Below are 25,639 nucleotides of genomic sequence, written 5' to 3'. Positions count from 1 at the left end.
GAGCTGTGTTTGTAGCCTAGATGGGAAAGGTGAAAGATACAAGGTGCTGCTTATTTATGTTCAGAATGAGGATCAGACTTGCCGTGCTGGGCACCCTGCCGTGCTCAAAGCCAAACACCTACGTAAATGCAGAGTGGGCTTTAATTCAGGGCGACACTTAGCACACATTGCTCCAAATAAGCCAAACCTTAGCTTGACAAATAGTTCTATAACCCAGGCTCCTCTATTGGAAAACAGCACGTACATCATTCTACCTTTTACATTAATAAGCATTGAGAAGCAGTCCGATTTTCTTTTCTTTTCCTTCGTTGTCATGGTCCCATCCATTGAACAGTGCCTTGCATTCTACGTAAGATGCACAGAGGAAAAGTACATCTTACTGAGCACACCAGCCATTCTGCATCCAAGGGTATGTGGGCACACCTGCATGTCGCATATTCATAAACGGCCAGCAGGTGATCTAGTAGCAAAGTCAACCAAAAAAAATGTCAAGAGAAACTACTTCACTGGTCCTCTCAGGGGATTATTCACATTTTAAAAAAAATGTTTCTGTATTCCAGATAGCATGTATGTATTCTTGGTACAGCTGCTCACTCTGAAGGAAGTGTAGACGCTGCTCTCTGAAGAGCACAAAGGGGCGAGTCCTCATTTCCATAAAGTTGAACCAAACCTGATGGAGCAGGAGCGTGGCCACATTTGCAGCCTCCCATCTCCCTCGTTTTCCTGTTTTCTTTACACATATGTCTTCTTGTGTATATGATCGTATTTCCAACTCCATAGCCACTGAATGAGTTGAAGTTTTCCTTAGCCCTTCGTGGAGAATGTGCCTGCTCCCCCTAGTCCCCTGTTGTGTTGTCCTGTCTCTGATCGTGTTCGCCCTTTGTGAAAGAGGTCTGCCCCAAGTGTGGGACACATCCCCCTTTGTCTCCTTAGCCCCTGGCATGGTTCTGTGGTAGGCAGTATTGTACTTATTCAATCCTACCTGAAATGTCCTGTCTTTTATCTCCCAAGCTCACTATCTGGATAGGGTAGTTAAAGGTATGGTCTTCATCTATTTTCCTGTTGTCTTTGTGTGTGTGTTTGTGTGTGAGCATAAGAGAAGAAATATGTATATAAAAATGTATGTACACCCTATAAATATGGTGTCTAAACTCTGCCTCGTCCCCAGCTTTGTCACAGCATCCATTACCCAAAGGGGGTAGGTTTGGGGTGCAAGGTGATTGATGTACCTAGACTGCCATTCTCACCCTAAGATGCTCCGATCTGTTCGTGACATTGCCATTGTGCCATTGTCCTCCCTCAGTACACAAACACATGCATACACCCCTCACCTTTCTCACCCAACCTCATGTCACTTTGCCCATTCTTTATGGCCCCTGATCCATCAGAATAAATGTTCTGGGAGTCAGGGTGGGTGGCCCGAGAGGAAAATACTCCAAACAAACTAAGAAATCTTGATAATTATATCTTCTTACAATTGTCTTATTTAACAACTGTATATGAACACCAGCCATATATTAGCTATTGTGGCGTGGGGAGTGAATAGACCTTGACCTAACAGAGTGTATGGCCTGCCTTATTTCTCCTTACCACTGAAGGCTTGGCTCTGGTAAGTTTTATCCTTGTAGAATATTCTCCCAACAGTAAAGGAATTCCTTTTGTTTTCACCATTTACATTCATTTAATTAGGTGGTGCCCAGTTTTCCAAATAGACCTCACTGCTCTAAGAATAATTCTCAGAATGATCCTCTATTTATGCTTCTAAAAGACTTCATATTCCCTAAAGATAAATACCTTACCATATTCTTCTTTTGTCCCCTAATCCTAATATAGTGCCTGGCCAAAAAGAAAAGAATGTTGCCAGTGGTTAGAGTATATTCTCTGTGGCAGAAACCAGACTCCTTGAGTTTAACCCCAACATTTAGCAAGCTAAATGACCTTGAGCATGTCACTTAATTGCTCCTTGCTTCAGAATCTTTAAAAATTAAGACAGTGAAAGTAGGATTAAGAAGGTTAATGGACAAAGGGCTTTTAACACTTTATGTTAATGATACTTAAATGTCAGCTATGCTATTCTATCACTATTATTTTCACTCTTAGTTTGGAGCAAAATTTCATTAGTGTGACTAATTTATGACATTATAAAGGAAAATACAAACTAGGATTTTAATAAGTGGTGTTGTTGTTATGTGCCGTCGAGTCGTATGAGCCGTTTGCGACTCATAGCGACCCTATGTGCCCTAAACCCTGCTCTATCCTGTGCCAATCAGATTGCCTCTGACACACTCATCCTGATTACCCCAGTCACTGAATCAATCTACCTCATAAAGGGTCTCCCCCTCCTGCGCTGTCCCTCCACCCTACCAAGCATGATGTCCCTCTCCAAGGACCTGTCTCTCCTTACAACATGTTCAAGGTATGTCAGACGAAGCCCCAGAATCCTTGCCTCCAAGGAGTAGCCTGGTTTAACCCTCTCCAGGATTAATCTGTTTGTTTTCTTGGCAGTCCATGGTACATTCAATTCTCTTCTCCAGAACCACAGCTCAAAGGCATCATTGTCCAGCTCTCTGATGCATAACAAGTGATTTCAAAGACCACGGCATGTATCAGGCACACCTTAGTCTCCAGAGAGACACCGTTGCTTTTGAGTACTTTAGCAAGGTCCCTAACAGCAGACTTTCCCATTGCGATACATTTTTTTATTTCCTGGCTGCTGGTTCCAAGAGTGTTGACCGTGGAGCCGAGCAAACTGAAGCTGTGAACAATCTCAATCAAATTAATAATAAGTATTAATAACTGCTATTTCTAAAAATTTATGGTTATGTATATTGTCACTAAAAATATGATAGCATATTTTAAAAGTAAAATAATGGAAAGAATTTGGAGGAAACAAAACTGACTAATGACTAAATGCTTTTCAGCTAGGAAATCCTTGCCAGCTGCAGCAAAGGGGCCATCGGATGGATGCCTGGTTTTAAAAAGCAAAGTTCCTTTTCAAAAAGCAAAGTTCCTCACATTTCACATACTAGCCCTGTATTGAGGATAAAATCATTCCAGCAAGAAAAAGGAATACCTCTGAGCCTCCTTAAAACAGGCATTTCATGTGTAATTGTCATCAGAGGAATCTTCACGATGAACTCAATTTAATAATGTCACCACCTATTTTATGGAAATTATTTTCTCACTATGTGAAGCTTTTTACATCTTAAGTGACTCATCAGTGAGTTCTGTGCATTTTTAAGAGAGCAAATATAGTTGCACTTCATTTTTTTTATGTACTGAAAAGCAACTTGAATTAAGGAAGTTGAATGACTCATCCTAGGTCATAATTCTGGTAAAGTGGCAGAGTCAGGATTTTGGAACTAGTGGTCAGAAACTGTGCTGCAATCCCAAAGGCACACAGTTCAAATCCATCAGCTGCCCTGCAGGAAAAGGATAATCTCCTCCCTTGCAATTTACTGTCTTTGAAAACCCACTAAAGTGTCAGCTATGGGTTGGTTCTGACTCAACAGTACACAACAACAACAGTCTTAATCCATGTTGCAAACATTTTGTCTTTTATACTATAAATCACCAAGAATTTCCCATCATTTATTCCCCTCCAAACTCACTTCTTCCAAATTGACTCAGTCACCAGAAATTGGCCCATATTCTCTTAAAATATGTGTTCTGATCTTTAAGTATCCTCACCAGACCTTTAAATTGATTTTGCCAGGAAATCATAACTTGCTTGAAATGATAACTGTTTATTGGCAAAATCTAGGTATGGTCCATGCAGGGTCAGGACTTCCCAGAGTAGCTTTGCAATTCAGAGACAAGCCAAATTTCTTTCTCTGTTCTTTAGCTGCGTTAGTAGAGACGACTTAACAACATTTCTTCCCTAAACAAAGACAGGCATACCTATTTTAATTCCACTTATTTTACTTAACAGATCCTGGGTTGTTGTGTCCTTTTTTATAAAGTGAAGATATGTCACAACCCTGTATTAGCAAATCTTCTCTGCACCATTTTTCCAGGAGCACGTGCTCACTCTGTGTCTGTTTGTCATATTTTGGGGATTATATATTTCATACCTTCCCATAATGCTCTTAAAACTTAATAGAGTATCTTCCATCTCCTCAGTGCTGTAGTTGGTGCCAACTCACGAGGACCCTCCATCAGGTTCCCGAGGCTCTGTCATTCCCATCAAGCAGCTGGTAGATTCAAACCACCAGTATTTCAGTTAACAGCGTAGCACGTACCTCAGCACACCTCTAGAGATCCTTTAACAAACTACTTGATGCTCTTGAGGTGGAACCAACCCCTAGCAGACGCTCCAGCAGGTTTTTTGAGACGGTAAATTACAGGAGAGAAAATTGCCTATCTTTTTCCTGAGGTGCCACTGGTGGATTTGAGCTGCCAGAAAAATGCCACCTTTGGGTTTGCAGCACACCTCACTGTTGGTGGTGGTGTGTACCGTAGTCGGAACTGACACATAGCTGACCCTCCGGTGGGTTTTCAAAGGCAGTTAATTGCATGGGGGGTAGTTGCCCATCCTTTTGTGGTGGAACAGCTGGTGGCCTCAAACAATGTGCCTTTAGGACTGCAGCACAGCTTCTTATCAGTAGGCCACCAGAGTTCCTTTGTACTAGGGAACCAAAAACTTTGCATGGCTAGCTTTCTTGTGAAATTCACTTTATTATAGTGGTCTAGAGCAGAATCTGCAATACCACTGAGGTATGCATATAGGTTGAACTCTTCCAAATTGCCAAGAAATTTGGAGACTGCACAGTAGAAAAGGCCCCTGTCTTTGGGGTGCCTACGTTCTAGCAGAGAAGACAGTAAAACAGTTACTGCCAACAAAATATAGACGTTATGATAGAAGTCCAGGGTCTACTTCACAGGGAAAGCCATCCAACTGTAAGAGCCAGGATCTTGTAGAATAGACCTTAGACTTTAAACACAGGACATTATAAAACCATTGAAGAAATTTAAAGACAAGGTTATGATTTGATCATGTATGTTATCTTGGGCCGGATAGGCTGCATTGTTGAGGAAGAAATAAGAAGTAATATTTGGAGATGAGGAAGTCAGGTACAAGGCTGTTGCTGTCATCTCAGTACAGGATTACGGTGATCTTATCTACGGCACTGACTTGTAGGAACCAGAAAGAGAAACCTGTCACTTTGTATTGTTTATCCCCCTGGCCTGCTTAACTGGAAAAGAAACACCTTCGAGGTGTTTGAATGGAGCTCTAGTGGCTCAATGGATTAAGCATTGGCCTGCTATCTTAAAGGTCCTGATTGGCCCACCAGCTACTCCGAAGGGGAAGATGAGAGAGTCCGCTCCTAGGAAGATTCACAACTTCAGAAACCCTAAGGTGTAGCTCTTTATGGTCTTATAGGCCTGCTATAAGTCACAGTCAACAGCAGTGTGTTTTCTTTTTTCAGGATTCTGAACCTCATCTTGTCACACCTGATGCTCACTGCAAGAGAACTTCATAGGCTTAAGCAGATGGTTAAAGATAAAGCAGTCCCTTGTCATTCATTTAAAGGCCATCTTTTCTTTTGAAAAGCTTAGCCCTTCTCTAAACCTTAAAGCTGTATTCTTTTGGCTCTCACAAATGCTTGGTGTGAGTCTTTTCAGAAGGGATTGTTAATGTCACTTGGACACTCAGAATTATTGATGAATTTCATGGTTTCCTGAATTAAGACGCGTCAGCAGTCGGAAAGGATGGGTATTTTGCTTTAAGAAAGTCAGCCGGTCATTCTGGAGGAGGCTTCCTCATGCAGTGTAGAGTGTGGTTGTCAAGAATCAAAGCTCGTTCAACCCTCTGGCTTCGAAAGCCCCTCTGAAGCCAATAGGACAATGCAGATCCTCTGGGTGTAACTTGGTCTGTTTGAAGAAATTGTCTGGTAAAATCCTCCTGTGGTTTCATGTCTATTGCTTACCTGCCCTGAGAATGCCTACCTCACGGCTGTTAGAGAGCAGCACACACTGAGTGCAGTTGGCAGTGGGTGCCAGAGGGCCTTACTGAATCACAGGGTCTCAGTGTGGATTTATAAAATGGAGTAAAGTAAGAAAGCCGAAAACCCACTGCCATCGACGTGGTTCCAACTATGGCAACCCTCCACAGGATTTCTGAGACTAAATCTTAAAGAGGCAGATTGCCTGTATTTTCCCCATGGACCAACCCAGTGGATCCAAGCTGCCCACCTTTCCGTTAGCAGCCTATTAAATGACAGTCCCCACCACCTGAGCGCCTTAATATAAGAAAAATGATATGGAAAACAAGAGTTCAGGTTCAATCTGTAAAATGTTCAGAAACTTAAACATTTTTTTTTTACTGCAGCACTTCTCAGAACCTTTAAAATATTGACATTTATTTTGACTTGCTAGGAGGAGGTGCTATTCCTTGGAGAGGCACATGATTTTGGGATGGGTGGAGGTTAGTGAAGGAGAGAGAGACCCTCATGGGCCCTTGTGTGTAAGGAAGTGTGAGGATGGCACAGGACAGAACAGGGTTCAAATCTTTTGTTTGTAGGGTCTCTGTGAGTCATGCTCGTCTCAACAGCACCTAACAACAGCAACAACAGGATGAGATTAGGTAGCTCAGCTAGCCTAGTGGTAAGAAGCAGTGCGGGGAGAAGGGTGCAACAATGAATGAATGGAATCCCAAAATCTCTGTAAATGTTCATTGAAATGAAAAATAAACAACCTAAATTAAAAAAAAAAAGAAGAAGAAGTGCTGCAATCCCAATGACATGCTGTTCAAATCCATCAGCTGCTTCAAGGGTGAAAGATAAATAGTCTCCTCCTATGCAATTAACTGCCTCTGAAAACCTGCTGGAGGATCAGCTATGAGTCGGTTCCGACTGGATGGTACACAACAACAACAGGATGAAATTATGAGGTGCAATAATTTCTACACTAACTTGACTTCAGATGCTTACTATTGAGGAGTGGTCAGAACTAGTGTTCCATGGAGTTTACGTTTAGAAATATTAAGATCATAAAACCAATCTGAAACAGTTCCTGAAACAAAGTAGTGTATAAATAATTAGGGTATAAAATTTTTGAAGACAGGAGATACATTTTATCTCTGCATACCCTAGAATTAGCACAAGGCTTGACCTGCAACTGGTACTTTTTTGTTTTGTTTTGTTTTAGTTAAGGAAAAATTTTCTGTAGTGAGGTTGTTTTGAATTTCTGTACTGCATCTGTTTTGCTAGAAGGACCAAACATTCAAATGCCTATTAGGCCACAAGAGGGAGAAAGTAACTTTCCCAAGATCCCATGAGTTAGACCAGAATCTTAGGACTTCTTTCTCCTTCATGTATTAATTTCAACAAGTTTCTATTGAGTGCTTACTATGTACAAGACATTGTGTTAGGCCTAAAGGTGCTTCTGTAGAGTTTACATTCTAATTGGGGATTAAAACATTAAACTAACTTCAATATGAATACTTTGCATATATTTGTTATAATTGCTATCAAACAGAAGGACAGGGTACCAAGAAAGCATGAATGGTAGCCAAAAACCTGCCACACTTCCTCTTACCACAGGCCTTGTTGACCCCTTTGTCACCCTCCAGGCTTGTTTGGGACTCTTTGGCGAGTTTTCTTTTTATGACAACCAAAGCATTTGACTCAAGCATTCACACAATTTGCTTTGGCAAAAAGAGCTTTTGCTCTACCAAGAAGAGGAGATACTACACTCTGGTTTATGAGTACTTAGTTAAGAGAGAAATTTGCCACGAATCCACCAATAATAATAGCAGCCATCATTTATTGAATGTTTATCCTAGGCAATGTGCTAAATAAATAACCTATATTAGCTCATTTAATCATCTCCACAACTCTTTGAATTATATATTATATCCATTTACAGATGGGAAAACCTAAAGCTTTAATTATTTAAGAGTTAAGTACCTTACTAGTCATCACTGGGTGAGTAATCAAATGATGGTGCTGGAGTCTGAGGTCTGTTCTACTCCAAAGTGTGTACTCTGCTACACCATGTGGGTTTTATTAAGAGTAAAATGGGTTAAAAGGATCGATAGTAGATCCTCAGTATATGCTATTGTCACTGCTCGCACTGTAGCCAAAGGGTCTAGAGCAGAGGTTGGCAAACTACTGCCACGACCTGTTTTTGTAAATGAAGATTACAGACATACTCAAATGTGTAAACTCCCCATGGCTGCTTTTACACTACAACAGCAGAATTGAGTAATTACAGCAGAGACCATATTGTGCACAAGTTTAAAATACTTCGAGTCTGAACCCTTAAAAAAAAAACCAAACCAAAACTGACTTCCAACAAATGCCTCCATTTTCTTCTTTTCTGTCTTTTTGTGAACCATTCTTGTCATTGTGTGTATGATTTAATGAAATTATATTCTGTTGCTGTTGTGTTCTGGGTTATGTGCTGGGTTACTAACCAAAACGTCAGCAGTTCTAATTCACAACAGCTCCAAGGAAAAAAAATATGAGGCAGATTCTCCCCGACTCACGAACCTGACAGAGGGGCACCATGAATAAGTACCAGTGACAGTGGGTTTTGGAGGGCAGTTTCTGCTCAAAATAAGTGGATAGAAAAAGTGAGTGGAAAATTTGATGTTGTTTATATATATAGTTATTCTTTCCTAGCTGTATGACAAGTCAACTCAGACAGTATCGGGTATCCAATATCTCATAGTCTTCAACAAATTTAAGTAACTTGCCTGGAACACACAGTCAAGCCTTTGATATGACTCCCAAATTTGTGCTCTTAGACAGGGTGTGTTCTTTAACATCTTTCAAAGGCTAAATCTTAAAGCAAAAGAGAGCAGTCTGATATTCTCAAAAACTAAACCCTACTTTCTTCAAGACTAAGTCCAAATATAAATAAAACTTAAAGAAATTCTAGCCATATGGACAAAAAATTTAATTATGGTTTGTTGGGAAGGAGTCTGTAATTGCTTAGACCGGGTTGGGTGGCTATGTAGCTCCCGAGTCAGAATGCCTGGATGGTCACTGGCACATCACAGCCCTGCCTCTGCTTTTATAACTGCTTCCTCTTTTTCTTTTCTTTCTTTTTCTCTTTCTTTCCTTTTTTTCTTTTTCTTTCCCAGATAGTCATGCTCACAGCTTCTCATTTCCCCTAAAAGACTGTTAGGCAAATCAGCTGCGCGAAGATTCTTCCTTTGAATGGCCAGAGTGATTGATGGCTATGTTGACTGTACTGAACATGTTCTTTTCTTTTACTTTGGAATAGCAGTCAACCATCAAAAATCTTTGAAACACTAAGTTTTTAGACTCTGATTCACTGACTACTTAGTGAGTGCTTTCCTACCTTGGGCCAAGTCTTGTACCGGACAGCTAGATTCACATTTGTTTTCCCATTTAAAAATAATGGGCTGGTTCTCGGTCATTTTATGGCAGGAAATTCCACTTGTAGTCATATTTATAGCTCATAAGAGTCATCTAAATTAAGTTCCTAGATGACAGAGCGCTTTCACATTCCATACCTTTCTCTGAGACTGAGCGTAAGCAGAGAAAAGAGGTGGAAGCCATACTCTGGATGTTATTTTTGATAAGCCCTTTGAGGAAAAGTATGTGACAAAATTTGTTAAAATGAGGACTTGAGTGAAAACCAGGTGGCATCATAGAAGCTGAAGTGAATCCGGGCATTTAGAAATTGTTGGACATCACAGTTCGTAGCTACAAACTCAGGAGAGTAAAGTTTGAATAGGTAAGCATCATAACCTTTAAAAGTGTTATGATACGGCTAAAGCAGAACCAAAGTTGAGGTTCTAACTAATGCCAGACCCTTCTTGTTAAATTGTCCGTCGGCTCTCAGTCAGAGAGCCATTCTTGTGATAGAGTCTTATCCCATTTTCTATGTACACCTTAGAGCATTTAACAGTGAAGTTTTGTTTCTATTGTTTTGGTTTTTTGGAGGTTATTTTTCTTACACAAATCTGTATTCTTTGATTAGACTGTGAGCTCCTCAAGAATAAGAACTGGGTTTTATTAATCGCTGGACTCCTACTGCTCGCCCAGAGAAGGTGATAATAAATGACAGGCAGACAGACTATACAGATGAGCAAAATTAGAGAACAGCCTGCCTACACCTGGGCCTGCAGTTGCAAACAGCACCAGTTAATCTCGCACAGCCATCAGCGGGGCTCCTGTGGGTGCAGAGCCGTCACATGTGTGGGGCTGTAGACCAGATGGCAACAAAACAGCCCAAGCCATCTTCCTCACAACCCAGACAGTTGTTTAGGGCAAAATGAATGAAAAGCCTAAAGGCCGATACAATTCAAACAAGAGCTGGAATAAATACAGCCCTTTAGAAATATAACCACAAGTGCTGAGAGGATACAGGGAGTAAACTGATGATTTCTTCATTCCAAACAACATCTAGAGACAGGAAGATCATCAGAGTGAATAAGGAGCAGCAAAAAGAGCTCCATTGGTCAGATGCTGACAGACTCATATCGACTGACTCCAGCCCTAAAGTCCCAAATGTTTTTGAAAGGAGGCATTTTGGATGCACTCAGTCTGGATTAGTGCCACTTACTGACTGCGTGACCTCAGCAAGCCCTTTTCTCTCTCTTGCATCTCAGTCAGTTGCCTTCTCTGCAAAATTGGAATCTGGTTAATGACCCGTATTTCCTGTGAGCATCAGTGTGCGGATGGATGGGAAGGCATTCTGCAGGTTGTCTGTTAGAGTATGAATGTGTGTGACTGCAGCTGGCTGTGACTGACCAGGCACTGACTCCGTGCTTTACCTTGCAGAGGGTTGCCCTGGGTTGTGCAATGGCAACGGCAGATGTACCTTGGACCTGAATGGGTGGCACTGCGTCTGCCAGCTGGGCTGGAGAGGAGCTGGCTGTGACACATCCATGGAAACCGCCTGTGGTGACAGCAAAGACAATGATGGAGGTAAGAATGGACAGAGCAATGGGCATGGGAGGTACCAGGTGGAGGATGGGCATTACTGAATTAATAGACCACCAACACCAGCTGCCCAGTCAGGGAGACCTGCAGGGCAGGCAGAAAAACTGAGGAAAGGACTTATCACCAGTTGTTCCATTTGAATTCGTTAGCATTAACTAATGTAAATGAAATGAATTGTGGCCCATCCCCAAATGCGGAGGGATGCCATATGGAAGAGTTTTCTAACAATATAACAGTAAAATGAGTTGCCTAGTAACATCACAATTCCTGCTCGCTAGAAGTGGACAAGAAGAGGCTGCCCAGTTCTAGATCACAGGTGCTACAGAAGGAAGGCTTTTCCAGGGCTAGGAGTTTGGGGTAACCTTTGACAAAAGCATTTTCTGATTCTGAAAATAACTCTCTCCAAGTTCACCAAGAGATAACTTCACACTCGTAGCTTCTATCCTGGGAGGTTTGTGATAGAAATCATCTTCATCACTGGCTTTTCCCAAGTGAAAAAAAAAACAAACAAAAAACACTCCAGAGTAGGGGAAAGACAACCTTTTAAACAAATGGTGTTGGCAAAATTGGAAAACTCAAGCAAGACCCATACCTCATAGCATAAACAGAAACCAATTCAAGGTGGATCAAGGACCTAGAAGTAAAACCAAAAACTATAAATTTCATTGAAGAAAAGCTTGGAAGAATTCTTAAAGCCCTAATCTACAGTATGAACAGCCTTCCAAGCATAATAAAAACCTACAACCAGGAGAGAATAAAATAGATGAATGGGACCTTCTAAAAATAAAATCCTTATGCACATTAAGAAAACTTCTCAAACATGGTAAAAAAGAAAGCCACAGACTGGGAAAAAAAATTGGTCATGACATATCTGATAAGGGACTCATCTAAAATTTATAGAACACTCCTGCACATCAACAAGAAAAAGATAAATAACCCAGCTGTAAAATGGGCACAGGATATGAATAGACACTTCACCAAAGAAGACATTCAGATGGCAAACAAACACATGAAGAAATGGTGAAAATCCTCTTTGGCCTCCTCATCACTCTGAACTTTGGCCCAAGGAGGATAGTTTGCGGGAAGAGAGAAGCTGGGTACTGTATGCAAGGCAGCATGAGAGTGAACGACATTGAGCACTGGACCTTTTCTGCTCAGCCAAGCACACTATTATTGGGCTCATGTAGGGTCCAAAGCACTATGCTTTCTTCTGAAGGGATATAAAGACCAATGAACATGGCCAGCATTTTCCTCCCCCAGGATGCTCACAGTCATTTGGAAGCAACTTTCATCCACACAGCTAAATCTAATGGAAGAAGAATGAGATAAGTGCCTCTATTTCAGACATGACAGAAGACACAGTGTAATCCCAGACGAATAGTTTAGAACAAAGGGAAATAGTGTTAGAGCCTTGCTGAATGATTGTTCTTGGCTGATATGACTCAGGGGCTTGGAGAAAGAATTAACAGTTGTGTAGTAGGGCTAGAAGGGACATCAGACAGCATCAACATCAGCTCCCCTTAAATTCCTGGGATGTTACAAAAAGGCTAAACTGAAGCCCAGAAAGACAAGATGATGCACCCAAACTCACACTCAAAAATTGTTAATAAAGCCCAAACCAGGGCTCAGGACTCAAGCTGCTCCATGTGCTTTTATGAACCTAAAGCACTTCTACCTTAGTTCTTGTAGAAACGTAGTGTAAGAACTTACTCTGATTTAAATAAACTACATAAGTTTGCTATGAGATGCAGGTGACCCCACGGCACATAACAATTGCTATTATGGAACTCTGGTAGTCCAATGGGATGGCCTAGACAGTAGGAAAATTGTACAGCAACCCATAGGCAGGCAGTTTGAATCCTCTGGCTTATCCTCAAGAGAAATAGGAGCAATCTCCTTCTTTTTTTTTTAAATTTTTTTTTAATTTTATTATTATTTTTGTGTGTCTGTGTACCATCAAATCAGATCTGACTGGTACAGGAGGAGATTGTCCCTCCTTTCCCGGCAGAGCATCTGGTGGATTCGAACCATGCACCTCTGGAATTGCAGTGCAGCTTCTTGCCACTAGGCCACCAGAGCTCCCGAGCAATCTCCTTCTGTGCAATTTTTTAGCCTTGGAAAATGCACTGGAGGGTCAGCTGTGAGATGGCAATGAGAGAATGATGATGGTACCACAAAAACTGCCAGAAAATGATAACAATTAGGCCATTTTATAGTTTTCAGAAACACTAGGAGGCATTTGGTATTGTTTTAGGTGCCAGCCAGTGCCTTTCTCCTCATAACAAACCCAGGTGATGGTGTAGAACTCCCCATAGGGTTTGCCCTGCTCTTATCATCGTGGGTTCAAATGCTTGCTGCTAATTGGAGATGTGGCACTGTGTATCCATAAAAGTGTAGAGCGATAGGGGAGCTCTGGTGGCCTAGTGGCGAGGAGCTGCAACTACAATCCCAGAGGCACACGGTTCGAATCCACCAGATGCTCTGCCGGGAAAAGGAGGGAGAATCTCCTCCTGTACCAGTCAGATCTGATTTGACAGTACACTCACACAAAAATAAACTTTAAAAAAAAAGTGTAGAGCGTTGGAAATCCTATGGGGCAGCTGTGCTCTGTCCTATTGGGTCCCTATGAGTCAGAAAAGACCCAGCCACAGTGGTTAATCTTTAAGGCAGCTGGGGGGACTTGAATGATCACCTTTGGATTAGCTGCCAAGCTCTTAATCATTTGCACCACGAGAACTCCTTTTAGTATTATTAGCCATTAAACTTGCCCTTAGAAGAACTGATGCCTTTGAGTTGTTGTGATGGAAAAAGAGTACTGAACATCCCATGGACTGCCAAGAGAATGAACAAATGTGTCTTGGAGAAAGCAGTCAGGGTGCTCCCAGGAGGCAAAGACTTTCTCTATGAGAGAGTCTCTCATGCTTTGGGCATGTTGTTAGGAGAGGCTGTTCATTGGAGAGAGACATCATGTTTGGAAAGGTGGAGGGTCAGCAAAAGCAAGGAGGACCCCCAATGAGATGAATTAACACAGTGATGGCAACAGTGGACTCTGTCAGAAATGATGAGGGTAACCCAGGATAGGACAGGGTTCATGTCTGTTCTTCATAGGGTTACTGAGATGGCACTTAAAGACGACAGTGTGAGGAAATGGAGACTTCAGAGAGCTGATGTATTTTGTTTAAACCACACAGCTGGTAGGTGGTAGACACTGCCTTGATATGTGAGATTGTCTGTATTTCATTTCCCCCAGGCCTTAAGAGCACAACTTTATTGTAAAGAACTGTGGCCTTCCAAGTAATCTGAGAACTCTACTTTTCCTTCTTTCCCTATTTCCCAGCCTTCCTTTTCAAACTAACCTTTAATTACAAGATCCATTAAGAATGTTGTGGAGCTTTTAAACTGTGATAAGTAACAACAAAACAAAACATAGTTACACAATATGGTTGAGAGAGGGATTAACTTTATTGATATGTTTTTGTTTTCATTTATGGTTGTTGTCAAGATTTAAAAGCAAAGGGCAAATCCTAAATGTGACTCTTGATAGCTCTGATAGGACCACCTATTCAATCTAGTTTGCCTTCACATGTCACAAGGGCACTGGTTGGTGTGAGGGCCCAGCCTGGGAGTCAGAGGCCCTACTCACTCATTCACTGTGACTTACAACTTCTCTTTGATGCATATGGATAGTTTGATGGGAATATTCATTTCATCCCCATTTCAAAGATGTTGCTCAAGCATGTTATTGTTAGGTGCCATTGAGTCGAGTATGTCTCACAGAAGCCCTATGAATAGCAGATCTTGACCCCCTCCTGTTCTGTACTGTCCTCACAATCTGACCCATGAGCGTGTTTCTGCAGTTGCTGTGTCTGTCCACCTGGTTGAGAGTCTTCCTTTCCTAGTTGAGATTTGTCATCCCTCTACCTTCCCAAACATGAAGTCCCTCTCCAATGAATAGCCAGCCACTCCTATAACATGCCCAGTGGATGTAAGGGGAAGCTTCACCATCCTAGCCTCAGAGGAACGCTCTGCCTGCACCTTCTCAGGACATACCTGTTTGTTCTTTAGACTGTCCTTGGTATATTCTGTTCTTTTCTCCAATACCAAAAGCATGTTAGGTGACAATAAATGAAGATAAAGCAAGATAGCTGTGAAATCATGTAGTTAAAGTGCCAGAGTGGCAACATAGCACAGTGGTGAAAACATGCTATACCTACATTGTTCCTGTTTGAAATCCTGGTTCCCTGTTTACGTCATCGTAAGTGAGTTTCTCAGCTTCTCTAAGCCTTAATTCATCACCTGCGAATGTTCACTTTGTTTCTTCTTTTCACCTATAATCACAGAGGCATGGTGTTTATTATAAAATAGATTTTATGGAAATAATTAGTTTAAAAATTAGAATCATGTTCTCTATATGATTTTATGTCCTACTTATCCCCCGCCTAAGGTTAGAGTGTATTTCTCCATCTATTAATGTATTTTGACCTTTCTGGTTTTTTATCAAAATTTTGTTCAAAACTGCTACCTATTCATTACTAGGTGCACAAGGAACTCTTAACTGCACTTAAAGGAAAATAGTAATGTTTTAGAGAGCATTCCTAAGCTCCAGGCACTGTGCTGGACTCTGGGTGGTTGGAAACCCTCACAACAAACCAGCAAAGCAGATATTTGTATACCAGGAAACTGAGGCTCAGTGATCTGAAATTATTTGCCCAAAGACATATAGTGGATAAGTGGGAACACTTGAGTTAGAAAGGAATTCATTTAAAAAGGAAAAGCCTGACTAAAATATCCACTGCCATTTAAAAGACTGGCTCCTTTTGAGGAAGGAATTTTAGGTCTCCTTAAGGTGTGATAATCTCTTTATCATGGACTGTAGTACAGATAACTGATGGTTACAACCTGGAATGGAATATTTCAAGAAAACAAGAACAAAGTTCTCCCTCTGCCCTTCTCTTCATCTCCAATTGCTGGAAAGCAGAGCTCACATTAAGCCATAGAAGGTCACCCTTCAGATTCTTTCCAAACCAAGTTTTATGTGATAAGAAACAAGAGAGAAATTGACCTTTAAAAATTTTGTATTCTAAGTTACACATAAAGATTTTGTAAGCTTTTTGAAAGAAGGCATGGCGTTTATATAGCAAATTACAAAAGCCTCTCTGAAAAGTGTACCAAAGAGGAAATGCACCCCACCCTCCTATCTGGGCCTCTCATATATGCTCACAGCCTGCTGTAAAAACAGCTCTGGGATAATACATCAGATAAATACAAGGTCCAGGTGGTTGATGGGCTGTGGGATCATGGCTAGAGTTTAGTCTGCAGAAAAAAATGATGGGCTTTTTATTCACTGTCCTTGGGAACCAACAATTTCAAAAACCCAGCAGAAGGCCTAAGCTAGTTATGAGTTTTGTGTCCAAAGTGAAGAGAAGAATGCCTAGGATGACTGCAACTGAGAGAAAGAAGGTTTCCTTGGAAACTCTGCCTCACTCAAGTGCTCTAGTGAGACAAAGAGAAGTGGAGAACCTCATAGAGTTGGAGAAGTACAATCTCTGCCTTTAACCATTTGAACAGATAAGATAGGAATGTGCTTCCACAGGTTAGAATTAGGACCATTCATGGAATTTAAAAAATATCTCTCCTAGCTAAACAAAGGACAAGCCTGTAAGTGACACCTCTAAGAACAGTGAGACCTATAAGGAACCTTCTTCTCAGCATCAGGCAAAAGGATAGTGGTCACCTAGTCACAAAGTCTAGAAGGCAGGAAGTAAAAGGAGAGAAAGACGTGGAAACATGACACCCAGGGAGGGAGTGGTCCATTGTTTAAGCTTTATATAAGGTATAATAATACTTCCTCCTTCAGATTATGTAGTGTATTAGAGGATAGGATGGCTAGCATTGAAAAGAATGGGAATCCCCGAACACTTAATTATGCTTATACAAAACCCAGTTTAAGAAAATGTTGTTTGGCATGAGAGAACCTAGAGGACATTATACTGAGTGAAATATCTCAATCACAAAAGGGCAAATACTGCATAACACCACTGTTATAAAATAGGACAGATGAGGTGAGAGGTGTTGGGGAGAGAAAGGAAAAAGAATGCATAGATAATGAACTGTGTTGGAACAGAGGAAGGGAGAACTGTCTGAAAGGAATTTATGATTAGGCATTTTATGTATGACAACAATCTGGAACAAGGGATGCGTTGCTTGATGGGATAAAGGAAGAGGTGGGGAGACAGGAGGAAGAAAATGTGCAACAATGACTAAAACAAAAAGGAGAGAAAAAGCAATTATTTGAACAGAGTATGGGAACACTGTATGTTTTAAAATCAAGAAAGGAATGCATCAGGGCTGTATCCTTTCCCCATACTTGTTCAGTCTGTATGCTGAGCAAATCGTTAAGCTGGATTTTATGAAGAGGAATATATCATCAAGTTCAGAGGAAGACTGATAAACTGCCTATGTTATGCAGATGATACAACCTTGCTCAAAGAAAGCAAAGAGGACTTGAGGCATTTGCTGCAGAAGATCAAAAACTGCAGCCTTTAGTAAGGATTTTATCACAACATCGTGATAGATAGAAAAATGTTTAAAGTTGTCAGTGCTTTCATCTGGCTTGGATTCACAATCAACACCATTGGTACCAGCAGTCAAGAAGCCAAAAGACGTATTATAGCCATGGCCTTTTCAATTATTGACTGTGCATATGAAAGTTGGGCAGTAAGAATGACAGAAGAAAAATCAATGTCTTTGAGTTATGGTGTTGAAAAAGAGTATAGTTTATCTCATGGACTAACAAAAGAACAAACAAATATTCCTTGAAGGAAGTGCAACCAGGGTGCTCCTTAGAGACAAGGATGGTGAAACTTCATCTCATGTACTTTTAGTATATTGTTAGGAGAGGCCAGTCATTAAGACACTGGGAAAAGGCTTTAATGCTTGGGAACACAGAGGCTCAACAAATAAGAGGAGGACTCTCAGCGACATGTGGCAGTAACAGTGAGTTCGAGCACATCAGGCATAATGAGGATTGGACAGGGCTCATAGGGTTGCCGTGAGTGTGCCAACGATGCACATAACAACAACATTTCCTCCCTCATACTACGTGATGGTTTGGAGGATACGATGAAGGTATAAGCCCTTAACACAAGCAAATGTTAGCAATGCAGATAATGATGAGAATGATTGAGAACATGATTATAAAATTACAGGTGGGAAAATAAGGTGTAATATGCAATTAAGTGAGATACAAAGTTCTTGAAAAATGTGGTATTTCCAAACTAGCCAAAAAAAAGAGGTTCCTGAAAAATATACATGGATATATTTCCATTTTATCCCAAAACTTGCATTTTTTGTCCCCAGAGTAGATGTCTTCCTTTTAATATGAATTTCCAGAACTTAGTCATCTATGCCTAAGAAAATTAAATTGGGAAAGATTCTCCCTTTCTGTAGAGCAGCCATACGCATCGTTTCAGGCTGCCATATGTTGCATTTGAAACCATGAAGAGGATTTTGCACAAAAGCTGGTCTTGTAAACTGCAGGCTTTGATGAGAATTTTATGGGCCCTGGTCATTTAAAAAATATGTATCCGTTTTAAATATAATTATTTGTGTTAGTGGAAGTTTGGCCCACATACACCACTCAGCAAATATTTTCTGAATGAATAATTTTGAAACACCATACATAGAAAAGTTGAGCTAGGCACACTTCTTGACTTGGCATTTATTAACATAACCTGCAGACCAAAGAAAGAACAACTATCCTGCCTTAGACTCATGTGATAGCTGCATTTCAGAGAACCCTAATCTGCAAGTCCCCTAAAGTCTCTACTTCCCCAACTTAGATACGGGTTGTTGTCGTCAGTGTGTTTATCTAACTCAGTCTTCTCATGCCAAACTGAGAGCAGGGGTGGTTCAAGAATAGAATCCTTGTAGGTAAACTTGGGTTCAGGTCCCAGTCAATGCGCAGCCACCACCAGTGTCAGTGGAAGCTTGTGTATTGCTGGGATGCTGAACATACTTCAACAGAGCTTCCAGACTAAGATGGACTAGGACAAAAACCTTCTGGTCTACTTCTGAAAATCCAGCCAACGGAAACCCTATGATTCACAACAGCTTGATCTGCAACCAGTCATTGGGATGACACAGGAATGGGATCACTGTGAGTCACGAGTATACTTAATGGCAACTAATAGCAATAACCTTCTAAACTAGCACCTAGCAGGTGTTTGATAAATGTTAATTGCTCTAAAGACCTATTTGGGTGCTTTCTTTGAACAGGTGTCCTGAAAATAGACCTACCATTCATCCCTATCCTGGCCCGCTTTTAAGGACAGCCCTTCTTGAAAGCCATTTGACCTTACTGTTCTTATTCATAGGGGGAATATGCTGAGTGCTTCACATCTACAAACTCATCTAATCTTCACATCATGACTATGAGATGGGCTTGATCATTTACTTTATAGATAGGGATGCTAATGCTCAGACCCCTCACTGTGACATCTTTTCCAGTTATCTAGGCCACCACAGGGACTCACTGACCACAAGTTCCAGCAATTTCTTTTTTTAATGTCATTACTGAGTTGGTTAAAGAAAAAGAAAGAAAACTCCCCCAATTTGCCACCTATAGAGAAGACCTAACAATGGAAATAGAAATAGCATGAAACAGGGATATTTGATAAATTTACCAACTGCTTGCTGCAGAAGATCAAAGACTACAGCCTTCAATGTGGATTGCATTTCAATGTCAAGTAAACAAAAATTCCTCACCACTGGACATATAGGCAACATATGATAGATGGAGAAAAGATTGAAACTGTAATTACTTCATCTTACTTGGATCCACAGTCAATATACTTGATACCAGCAGGAGATCAGAAGATGTATTACACTAGAAAAGTTTACAGTCACGGACCTCGCCAAATTATTGAGGAGCAATGATGTTAGTTTGAGGACTAAGGTATGCCTTATTCAGGTCATTGTCTTTTCTATCATTTGCTATTCATCTGAGAGCTGGACAGTGAATACAGATGACAGATGAAGAATTGATGCCTCTGATCTATGATGTTGGAAAAGAGTACTGAATATCCCATAGTCCATCAACAGAACAGATATGTCTTAGAGAAAGCAGCCAGAGTATTCCTTGTTGTTATATGCCATCAAGTTGCTTGTGACTCATAGCAACCCAACACTCTTCTCCAGCACCACATCTCAAAGGCATCAATTCTCCTATCATCCCTAGTCATTGTCCAGCTTTCTGACACACAGCAAGTAATTGTGAAGACTATGACCTGGATCAAGCACACCTTAGTCTCCAGACTGACACCATTGCTCTTCAGTACACCGGAGAGGTCCCTGACAGCAGACTTTCCCAGTGCAATTTATCTTTTGATTTCTTGGCTGCTGGTGCGAAGAGTATTGATCGTGGAGCCAAGCAAACTGAAACTATTAACAATCTCAACTTCGTCAACGAGAAAAAAAATAATAAAGCTTTGTATCACATACTTTGGACATGAGTGGTAGAGGGAGTCAACCATGAGAAAGTGACCTTTTCAGAAAGAGTTTCTAATCCAAATTTACACAATTGAAGTAGTCGTAGAACTCGAAGAACTTAGCCTGAAAAGTGGTCCCAAACCAGTGATAGCCCAGAAATGGCAAGCATGTGAAGGAAACAGAAACAAACTCTAGATTCTTGGCTGAGCCAACTCTGCCTCACAGGAGCAGGCAAGTCCCTCCCTGCAGGTTAATGATCAGAAGTAGAGAACACACAGGAAGTGAGGAACTGTAAACTGACGTCAACAAACAGGGAAAGCAAATCTCCTGGGAATCTGGGAATCTGAAGATACTATAGTCCAATTTTAAATGTCTAAAGAGATAAGGTATAGAAACAAATAGTAAAGAACAGAGGACGAAAGACACAGTCAAATTTTGAAAAGTTCTAAATCGACTAGACATATTTTAGGAATGATAATTTAAATCTCTGTCCTAAGGAAGAAGTTAAACAGCCATCTAAGGGAGCCCTGGTGGCCCAGTGGCAGGAAGCTGTGCTGCAATCCCAAAGGCACACAGTTCGAATCCACCAAATGCTCCTCTGGAAAAGGAGGGGCAATCTCCTCCTGTGCTAGTTGGATCCAATTAGATAGTACACATAAGAAAATAAACGAAAGGAAGGAAGGAAGGTTGGTTTAGAAACAGATGAAGGGAAACTAAAGGAAGTAGAATGTTGACCTGAGGAAATAAAACAGAATGAAACACAGATTAAAAGAAATTAAGAAAGAGCCTGAGGAACATAAAGAATAGAAAGAGAAAAATCTCTGTGCATGAAATAATATTCCTAAAGAAAAGATGAGAGCGCAAAATTCAAAGTTTTTAACCGAGTTTTCTAAGAGTGATGAAATATATGAATCCTAATGGCAGAATCTGTGTAGTGGCACATTGCCCACTGTGTGGTCCATACTGGGTTCCGTGCTCACAGGGAAACGTTCTTATATGCAGAGTTCTCTGGGAAATCATTATGTCACTATGACAAGACACCCAGGAGAGAGCTTTACTTTTCACATCTGGTCATTTCACACTAATAAAGAATTAAATTGGTGAGTCTAAGGACTGGGCCATCTTCCCCCTACCTCACCGCCTAATCTACATATAAAGAAACAGTTTGGAGAAGTTCAGTAATGTAGGAAAGGTCACAAGGATTGCCTGGGAAATCCAGTCAGTTTGCTTCAAGAGACTGTTGTTTTGAGCATTGTGCATACTGCCACTTGATCTAAGGGTGAGGCAGGGCTGCTTATTATCCTATAATCCTGATCCCAGATCAGCCCAGTTGCCCTGCCCCTGTGTGACTCATTGCGACCCTATGTACAAGAGCTCTGAATCCTGCCCTATCCTGAGCCAATCTTACTGTCTTCGACACACCTAATCTCATTGTCCCCATTACTGTGTCCATCCATCTCATCCAATCCATCTCATCCATGTTCTGCCTATACTGTCCATCTGCCTTTCCAAGAATGATGTCTGTCTTCAAAGACTGGTCCTTCCTGGTCACGTGCATATGTGAGACAGAGCTTCAAAATCCTTGCCTCCAAGAAGAGCCTTGGTTTCATCCTTGCCAAAACAGACCTATTTGTTCTCCTGCTAGTCCATGATATGTTCAAGACACTTCTTGAGCACCACAACTCAAAGGCATCGATTATTCGTCTCTCATCCTTACTCACTGTCCAGCACTCTGATACATGGCAAGTAATTGTGAACACCATGGCCTGAATCAGGCACACCTTAGTCTCTAGACTGACATCATTGCTCTTGAGCACTTTGGAGAGGTCCCTGACAGCAGACTTCCCCAGTGCAATTTATCTTTTGACTTCCCGACTGCTGGTGCCAGGAACATTGATTGTGGATCTAAGCAAGCTGAAATTGTTAACAACTTCATCTCTTTTCCACACATCATAGTGCTGCCCTGGCCTGGACCAGTCAATTATCCATGCATCAGACTCTAAGGAGTACAGTCTGTCCCAGTCCACTTCTTGACCCTGGGATATTGAGAGAAATCAAACAGTCCTTTATGCCTAGGAGCTTATTACTCAATAGGGATAGAGAGGTTGTAAACCACAGTTAGAATTGGGAGCACATTGCCCAGGAGGCCAGAAAAGCACAGAAGAGTAGAATTTCAAACGAGTCCACTAAGTTCATGTTCTTCATATAAAACATAGTTCCTAAAAATCTCTCCAGAGATCTAAGAACCTTTCATAATTCTGAAAGAACTGAGTTCCAATCCTGGTTCTGCTGATTGACTTTATGACTTCAAGTCTTTAGTTTCTTCTCTCTAAAATGAGGGTAATAAAAATAAATACATAAAATAAGATGAGGGTGATGACAGTGCTGTATCATAAGGTTGGGTGGATTAAATGAGACATTTCTTGTAAAGCATTTAGCACAGTGCCTGGCAATAAATAGTAGCTGTGATTTATGATCACCATCAGTTTAATCTAAAGAATAATGATAACAATCATTCCTGGCTATAACCTTCCCCCAGGACTAGGGAGCGGGAAGTGGTTCTTCCAGGTGCCACAGAGCAAGTGTTTATAAAGAGGTAAAAACCTGGTTTCCAGAGACTGCTTTGGTGGTAAACAAGAGCAGGCAAGAGCTAATAAAATTTCAGATTAGCCATGACTTTTCACGGCCCTTCAATTGTGCAAGCTGATTTAATGGTCAGCGTCTCTGCTTGCTAAGATTGAATAATGGAGCATTTCTGCAGAGTTACGGATGCAGCAGCTGAATCTGTCATGCTAACATCAATAGCAGAATGCAAATAACCCTCGGCTTGGGCTGTAATTATGTGTTTAAGCAATGTCTGACAGGGCAGCCAAGAATGTGTGATGGAGCCCACTGGCTGCAGGAGGTGGTTGTTGTGTGAGTTAAGTCCAAACCGACCCATAACTGACCCACCAGCAGGTTTTCAGAGGCAGTGAATCTCACAGGAGGATTTTACCCATCCTTCTCCCAAGGAACCATGTGCCTTCAGGATTGCAGTGCAGCTTCTTACCACTAGACCACCAGGGGTCCTCCTGGCTGCAGGAAAGTCTAGGGGACCTGGGACTGGAGTCACAAGTCAAAGCCCAGGACAATACAGGGATAAGGAGATACCTTTCTCCTAAAAATTCAGAGTAAATTTGGCAACTGAGAAGATTTAAAAAAACAAACAAACCAACCAAAAAAAAAAACCACACACACCTTCATTTTGGTGAACTGTGTTCTAAATTCAAAGTAGGGAAGGGTAGCTACCTTGACTTTTAAGCATTTACTATGTGCAAATGCAAAGCTAGATTTGAGGGCACAATACAATACCCTTTACTTAATTAACAATTACTTTCATGTGACTTACTCTTGTTGCTAAATGCCGTCAAGTCACCTGCAACTCATAACAACCCTATGTACAACAGCTCTAAAACCTGCCCTGTCCTGACTGAGCAAGGCTCACTGTAGCTGACACACCTACTCTCACCTCCCTTGTCCCAGTTACTGTGTCAATGCGTCTCATCCGGGATCTTTCTTTCCTGTGATGTCTCTCCACACTTTTAAGCTTGATGTCCTTCTCCAATGGCCAGTCTCTCCTGACCAAAGTATGTGAAATGGAGCTTCCAAATCCTAGCCTCCAAGGAGACACTTTGTTTAACCTTCTCTAAGACAGACCTGTTTGTTTTCTTGGAGGTCTATGGTGTATGTTCAATACTCTTCACCAACACCACCACTCAAAGGCATCAATTCTTCTTCTGTCATCCTTCGTCATTGTCCAGCTCTCCCCTTTGTGAGAGGTGTAGAAAACTGAGAACAGAGTTTAAGTAACTTGCCCAAATTCACATCCAAATACGTTTCAGAGCCAGGATTTGACTCCACTCAGTGTAGTTCTAGAGTCCAAACTCTAGAATTGTGCTGCCCCAAAGTAGGGGCTCTGGTGATGTAATGTGTGAAATGTTACCCTGCTAGACAAAAGTGTTTGAGAAGAAAGATGGTAATCTTCTGTTAAAGCTCGCAGCCTCAGAAACTGAATGGAGACTACAAAAGAGGAAAGGAAAAGGATTTTACTCTTTGACTTACTGAAGAAAAAAATGAAAGGATTTCAGAGATCCCAGTAACTTTCCTGGGATGACACATACCTAGTAAAGAAGATCAAAGTCTTGATCTCAGATCAACCTGAAGCCAGAGAATCTGTGCTGTCCCCGTGGGGTGAGACTGAGTCTAGTCAAGGCCCATGCAGTACTCTCATGCATACTATCTGTATTGTAAACCCATTGGGGACAGAATTGAGATGCATATGTTAGTGTTAATCCCATACTATTGATGAAGAAATGGGGCCTCAGAGATATCAGATACACAAATTAGTCATAGTGGTGGTCCAGTTTCCTGACTTTTTGGACTAGCATTTAGTTTTTCATTTCATCCCCTCCTTCGTTTGGCAATTAAATTATGACTTCTCCATAAATTTATTTATTTAACAATCGTGTTTCCACTTGATAAGCACTGGGCTCGATCTTCTTTAGATTGTTCTCTGTCTCCGGAGCTTCCAAGCTGTAAACCTGGGCCTTTTTTGTTCTCTTCAACTTCTCTGTAACCACCCCTCCCCCACCCCAGGCAGATCATTATCTTCTTTTCCTTGGTTTTTGCCCATTTTAAACTATTCCCCTGGACACCTGGAAGAGCACTCTGGACTAATGATCCCAAAAATCTGTGGTCTGCTGAATTTCTTTATTTGTATGTTGAGAAGCTAGAGTATAATTTTCAATCCTAAAGAACTCTGTCATGTGGTAAAGAGAATTCCCTAATAACGGCAGCTCAGCCAGAGAATTGAAACCATCTAGCAAACTCAGGAAGCACTAATATTCCTACTATTCACCAAGAAGGCAGGCCCAGGTCTCCAAGGACTGTACCTCAAGCCACACAATTGCATTGCAGCTGAGAGGAGTGTTGAAACGAACAGCACCTGCCTCACCTCTAAAGCCTGTCTCACCAGATCGTACGGGTTTTACCCCCTGTCTTCCAGAACCACCAACCTCTCTCCATGTTGGCTATTACCAGTCTTATTTTTATGGCTGCATTATGTCGAGTTTGAACTGACTCCTAGCTGAAGCTCCAGAGGTAGGAGATTGCCATGCTTCTCTCATGGAGTAGCTGGTAGATCAGAATCCCAGTCTAAGCAACCAGTACTTCCCTCCTATGTAACATCC

At 41.3% G+C, this 25,639-nt stretch overlaps 1 protein-coding gene across 1 annotated transcript in view; it reads left to right on the top strand.

Annotated features, from left to right (window-relative positions):
• Positions 1-25,639, top strand: part of TENM4 (teneurin transmembrane protein 4) — a 613,887-nt gene that overhangs the window by 475,780 nt on the left and 112,468 nt on the right. Inside the window, exons 14-15 of the mRNA XM_006882894.1 lie at positions 1,012-1,038; positions 10,761-10,907. Coding sequence (XP_006882956.1) covers positions 1,012-1,038; positions 10,761-10,907 — 174 coding nt within the window. The remainder of the gene's footprint in view (positions 1-1,011; positions 1,039-10,760; positions 10,908-25,639) is intronic.

The sequence above is a fragment of the Elephantulus edwardii genome, unplaced genomic scaffold (genome assembly GCF_000299155.1).
Source record: "Elephantulus edwardii isolate Elephantulus edwardi_28Jun2011 unplaced genomic scaffold, EleEdw1.0 scaffold00025, whole genome shotgun sequence".
Taxonomy (NCBI): Eukaryota; Metazoa; Chordata; class Mammalia; order Macroscelidea; family Macroscelididae; genus Elephantulus; species Elephantulus edwardii.
Note: the sequence above shows the minus strand (reverse complement) of the source record. Positions and strands in the feature narration are given on the sequence as shown.